The 6,341-nt window shown below is 34.5% G+C and overlaps 1 protein-coding gene across 1 annotated transcript; it reads right to left on the reverse strand.

Annotated features, from left to right (window-relative positions):
* Nucleotides 1–87: 87 nt before the first annotated feature.
* Nucleotides 88–5,011, reverse strand: LOC142611754 (putative WRKY transcription factor 47). Its single transcript, XM_075783878.1, has 6 exons — nt 4,628–5,011; nt 4,333–4,407; nt 4,002–4,154; nt 2,885–3,241; nt 2,124–2,237; nt 88–994 (listed from the first exon to the last, which is right to left on the reverse strand). The coding sequence occupies exons 1-6, from the start codon at nt 4,883–4,885 to the stop codon at nt 377–379; spliced, it is 1,575 nt and encodes a 524-aa protein (XP_075639993.1). The 5' UTR covers nt 4,886–5,011; the 3' UTR covers nt 88–376.
* Between the last annotated feature and the right edge of the window lie 1,330 nt (nt 5,012–6,341).

The raw sequence follows: 6,341 nt of genomic DNA on the forward strand, positions 1-6,341 counted from the left end.
GCTTTCCCAAATCTAACCACATTAAGTAACAGATGACAAGATCGTAATATTTACTACTGCACTGATAACATAGTAGTATCAACAATATAATAAATTGAGGATTCTATATATAAAAGTATAGTAGATGGGTTTTCTTTTCTTGTATTTCCATTTCTAATATTGGCTTAGATATGTTTCAGATTATCTCCAAGCCAGCCAAGTACCCAAAACGTCCATCGAAGACGTAGTTGATCCGAATCAGTGGTGTTTCTGTGTACGCCTTGAAGCCAAAAAGCTGGAAACAAATCAAAGCGCACCCCAAATGATCTCATCTTCGTGTACAACAATAACTAGTGGCTTGCTATAAACATCTCTCAATTCTCAAAGACCAGGTTAATTAGTTGGTGGAAAATGTAGTGCAAGATTGAGGAAGCTGTGGGGAACCAGGCAATCCAGCTGGTACTCCATTAGTGGGGTTTGTGCTTCCATCATTGCTCCTAGGTGCACTCATAATCGTTGAGATGGCTGCAGCCAGTGCTGTAGTGAAGTTTGGGTCAGAAGCAATGGCTGCAGTAACAGTCTCAACCATAGAAGTGTGACTGTGACGTTGGCCTAACACTAGTGGTGCTGGGAGCTTAGGAGGGAAGTACATAGGGTGCCCTAGTAGCTGTGGTGGAACCCCATGCAATGGCAAAGGGAAGGTAGCTGAGGGAGATGGGATACGATGCAATAATTGCATGGGGTTGCAGCTGGGGCTTTGTGTCAAATCAAGTGTGATAGTGGGAAATGGTGCAGAGGCTGATAGGGTTGCCATGGTTGACACATAGGGCATAGATGACGGGAAAAAGCCAGAACTTGTTAGAGCCTCCTTGCTTGTGGTTGAGCCTGAAAGTAACATAGCTGCTGCTGCTGATGTTGTATTAGCCATTGCTGTAGCTGCTGGAGGAAGGGGATGGTTGTGATTACCTTCATATGTTGTAGTTAAAATGGTCTTGTCCTCCGCACATCTTTGCACCTGTTCAAGAACATGGCCTTTAATTAATTAAAAGGGTCAACAAGTAGTGCAAAATTGTACTATAGTATTTGCAACCACACGATTTTCACATTGCTGTATTTCAGGGCCGGCCCTAAGCCACTTAGGTCACTGCTTAGGGTCCTACTAGAGGAAGACCTCAAATTTTGGGGTAAAAATTGATATATTTAAAAATAAAATTGAAAATATAGGAAAAAAATTAGTTTTATAATTTTCCTTTACTTTTAAGAAGTCCCAAAGTATCTAGTAATACTAGAGATAATACAACTTTAAATATATGGGTTTTACAAATAGAGTAATATTATAGTTTTACAAACTATTTTACAACATTTTTAAAGACTGTTGTTGTGACCAAATTCTTATTAGTTCTTTTATAGGCCCACCGATAACATCACTTTTTTATTTATCTATAATCATTCATAACATCATCAGTTTGTAAAAGAATTTATATCTCTAGCATTTTCTCTTACAAATATATGTGTCACTAATTGCAAGAAATAATTCAAATAGGAAAATGATAGAAATATTATTAATTTTACTTGAAAATTTTACAAATTGATGTGACAATTAATATGATATGTGGACGTCAATAACCTATTATATGCATTTTTGAATTATTTTTTGTAATTAATGATACTTCTTTGTAAGTCTCACGTTGTAAAATTTATAATATCTCTAACATCATTCATTTAAATATTTGTTTATTATCTTTTTGAAGTGTCACTAATTATATTCATTTCTACCTCGCTTGAAAGTTTTTTTTAGTAAAATTTGTTATAGTTTTAACATTTTTCAAAAAAAAAAAACATATTACAAAATAAAAAGAATAAATTTTTGTTATAAAAAAATTATGATATTAAATACGAGTTAAATCATATTGAAATGATAATAAAAAAACCCCATTTAAATATATCTCCTTCAACCTCTAAATTTGTTAGGCCGACCAGGCGGTATATTTCATTATTTTTGGTGGTTTGTGAACTTCTTAATCACTTGATAAGAATAGAATTGAATTTCATTGACTGAGTCACTACAATCGCCATCAATATCTAAATAAACGACAATGAATCATAACAACTGCAAATTAACACCATTTACATGTTTACAGTACCTGTTTACGAACTGGGCATCCAACGGCCATAGTGCAGCGATAGTAGGCACGTGGACAAGGATTACCCTTGGCCATCTTTTGACCATATTTCCTCCACTGACATCCATCACTAATCTGAACGCACAACCAAATTCCAATTATACCATAGGATAAGAGTTTTTAGTTGTTACACATGTACATACCGACACACGTTAGTATACGCACAATATTACGGTGAAATTGAGAGTTAATAGCATGGAGACGACTTCTAACTAATGATTTCAGCTCAAAATAAAGTTACGTAAGGACGTGTGTACAAATATGTGTAATAAATATTATTTTATTATATATATATATAGCTCTTTTTAAAAATAAAACTAGAAGTAAAGATTATCAATTTTATTTATGAACTTTACATAATAATGTGATTAATACTATCTCAATAAGGTAATAAAACAGCTTATTAGTTTACTTTGTGTTGTATTTAAAAATTGATATATATATATAGTCAATCGGTAAAACTTATAATAAAATTTATAAAGTAAAAGTTAACGAATATTTTAAGGGTATTAATTTAAGAAGTATTTTTAAAAATTTTTTATAAAAAATAAAAGACAATTAATTCTTATTTACAATTTTTTATCTATCCGTTAAAGTGCGATTAAAAATTCCTTAAAATAATTCATTAATAAATATTTTAAAACACCGATTAATATAACTCAATTTATAATATCTTTAACATTGCTTGTGAAAACTATGATCTGAGCTGTTCAGATTCTTACCAGAGGAGCATCTGATCTGGCTCGTACAGACACCCTGGCTTTCCTAAATGGAACTTCAGGAGCTTGTTCTTCACCTTTGGCTTCATCCAACTTGGGACTTTTAGGAGATCCCCAACTCTGAGAGGACTGATCAAGACCATCCTCGGTGCAAGTCTGCTTCCTAGGGACTTTTATCATGTGCCGATCACGTTCCTTAGACATCACCTCCATTGTGTTTGATAAAGAAACTGATAGCTCTTGTGTTTTATTATCATCAGAAACCGAAGGATCGTTGACATCTAATGCAGTTGAGGGTCGTGTGTCCATAATTTGTTGGGCAGAAATCCTTTGACTTGACATACCATTCGGCTCAACCTTCTGTTCAAATTAAAGCAACCGTATTTGATCATTAACCCCATTCTATAAAGTAAAAGCACAAGGTACATATACACAATCCTAATATAGTATCCGAAAATGTGCAAGTGTTTTATATATGACTCTACTTGTAAGAGATGCATAAATTTCAAGCACGAAATGATACATCACTGGCCGCAAAGCAAATTACTAGATGTTGATAATATAAACCGTTCACCATAGCCAAAAATTAGTTGGATGTTCTCTAGGGATTAATGATTGGTCTTTTTTTTTTTTTTTTTTTGGTGAGTTGTAAGTTGTGCACGTGCACAATTAAAGTTGAACATAATTAAGCATACTCATAAGAAGTACCATGCATCTATATAACATAGTTGATCGAAATTGAAATTGATACGAGTTGAATGAAAAGTATGTATTCCAACCCTTTTGTTTAACTTTCTTTTATAAATGAGCGTGTCCAGCCCAGGTATCTTTGACAAAAACAGTAGTAAAAATGAAGTTTGAACATTATTATTTTAAAGCAAGCAAGTAAGATATTGATGAAAAGGTGATATAACGGATCAAGGAAGCACACTTTCCAATTCAAGGGAAGCACGTTACCCTATTTCTTTAACTAAGGTTTTCTTTATTAAAAAAAAAAAAAAACTACCTAACCAAGCATTAATCCCAAAGTTTTGAAGAAATTAGTAGAGTGTAATGGATAATGGAGGCTTTTCATGAATAAGAAGCTTCTATATAACTAAACTATATTGATGATGATCACCTGTCCTTGATGATATTCTTGCGCCTGTTTTTGCATTGCCATGAGCAGCTGACCTTGCAATTCGCTGTAATTTTTGGTGATCTGATCCAACATGCCTCTTAGTTTCCCATTTTCATCGTGTAGTCTATCCAACTCCCCTCGAAGTTTAATCAGCTGGACAGCCATATTAATTTTAACAAGTTTATAAAACCAAACCCCCCCCCCCCCCACCCCCCCCCAAAAAAAAAAAAAAAATCAAACACCTATATATCAATCCATAAACGTAATTATCATCATATCCAATACCCAGCTTCCAAAAGTTTTTATTTTATTTTATTTTAAAAAAATTTACCTCTATATTGGGTTTTTCTTGATCATATGCTGATTTTAACATCCCAGAACTTGGAGTATGCAGATTTAATCCCGTCTGAAAAAACCATATAATAGTCAATCTCATCGGTAAAAACTATATGATATAAATTCTGTTACATATATTATTATGAATCTCCTATATATATATATATATATGTGTGGCTACAAAACATGAAACCTTTTTATATGACACTCACAAGAGGTTTAACAAAAACGCAACGAACATATATATAAGGAATCAGTACTGTTTTTTGATAAAATATTCAAAACCTTACGTTGACACCTGCAGGATCGGATACTTGATGAGTCGATGATCCAATATCCTTGACTGCAGTCTCATCATCATGATCATGTGGCTTCTTGTTATTGTTTCTAGCACTTCTCTCACTAGTACTATTGGAAAAGAAATCCACTTCTTTGATCATCATCGGCTTGTTATGGGGGCCACCGTGGAGAAAGTCGTTGTTGTTGCCGCCGCCACCACCACCACCGGAGCCTAAGAATGTGAATTCACGGCGGTCTTGATTTTCCATGACTAAGAAGAGAAGAGAAGAGAAGAGACTTATTATAGAGAGAGAAAGAAAAAGAAGGAAAAAGAAAGAGTAGTTGTGTAGCGTTTTCAACGAAAGTATGGTATTATATCATATGTATATTTTGATGTGAAAAAAAGAAAAGAAAAAAAGAGCGTATATATAATAAGTTTTTATTTATTTTTTATTTTTGTGGGGGTCCAAAAATAATAGGACCTTGTAGCAGCCGTTTTTTTCGCGGGAAGGTGGTGGCGTAAGATTTGAGGTAATAGTGTACACGTGGCGGGCAGTGAGAGAAGTAAATGAGAAACAGCGCGTGAGATTAGGCGGTGGGAGAGTAACGGCGTTAGAGGATAACGGGGATAGAGAGAGGAATAAAGAGGAGGTCTAGTATTACAAATTATTTTACAATTTTTTTATTACAACTCTAATGTGACAGACTGTAAATAATTAACCATCATTTACACATAAACTCATATTTTCTCTTCACTGATCAAACTTTATAACATTAAAATTGCGATAAAAAAGTTGTAAAAAATGTTATGTTAGCACGACCATGCCAAGGAATGAAAGGATTTGGGGGAGTCCACGTGGGGGTGGGGCGTCCTGAGAGGTCAACGCAGTTGACGGCACGGCTCTTAATCTCAAATCTGCGATGGTGTGTGAGATTTGGAATCGGACGGTGGAGAGGTGGGGTTGGAATTGGAAAAAGAGAAGAAGTGGGACCCACAGTTTAGAAGAAGAAGAAGAATACTGAATACCCTATTACCTAATCCGTTGCTCACTTGACTTCCGAGGCCAGCTTCTAACGTCACTTTTGGATCTGTCCATGTCAACCAAAGATAATACGAGACCGCCGTGCGACTAGCTGTTCCTCCTCTCCACTAGGCGTGTGGCTTGGCTTGGCTTAGTTGCTTATAATTTTGGTTTTGTTTTAGTTTCAATTGCATCAATCTCATTCAATTTCATTTTCTAATTAATGCAGGTTTTTTTTTTTTTTTTTATTCCATCTGGTAATGTTGGCTTCACATGTTAGGTTGTAATGTTCATTGTTATTGATTCCGTTCCGTTGAGGAACTGAATTTTTCGTTCCTATGCCGACGGAATACCCAACGTTCCACCTCGCCAGATTTGGGCCATTCGGTCCATTCCGCCATTCGTCCATTGGCCAATTCGAGATGAATTCCGGCCGGTACATGATTTGGCCTATGGAAAAAAAAAAAAAAAAAAAAAAAATTGATGGCTAATATTATGTTATAAATTTTGTTGGCTTATTAGTTATTAATTATTATGTGCTTATGTAATGAGTAATGACTTGTTATAAATCTTCTTATTGTTTGATGTTGTATTGAGGTTTAAGACATAAAAGTTAAGACTAAATGTTTTGTATTATTTGATGTTTAGTTATTGTCTTGTAAATCTTCTTATTGTGTGATGTTAAATAGATGTTATATTGATG

This window comes from Castanea sativa, chromosome 10 (assembly GCF_040712315.1).
Source record: "Castanea sativa cultivar Marrone di Chiusa Pesio chromosome 10, ASM4071231v1".
In the NCBI taxonomy this organism is placed as follows: domain Eukaryota; kingdom Viridiplantae; phylum Streptophyta; class Magnoliopsida; order Fagales; family Fagaceae; genus Castanea; species Castanea sativa.

Excerpts from the sequence above, each read along its gene's own strand:
- LOC142611754 (XM_075783878.1), bottom strand. The coding sequence starts at position 4,885 with ATGGAAAATCAAGACCGCCGTGAATTCACATTCTTAGGCTCCGGTGGT. Across the intron at positions 2,238-2,884 it reads CCAGATCAGATGCTCCTCTG|ATTAGTGATGGATGTCAGTG; the intron begins GTAAGAATCTGA and ends TTGTGCGTTCAG. Across the intron at positions 995-2,123 it reads GATGCCCAGTTCGTAAACAG|GTGCAAAGATGTGCGGAGGA; the intron begins GTACTGTAAACA and ends GTTCTTGAACAG.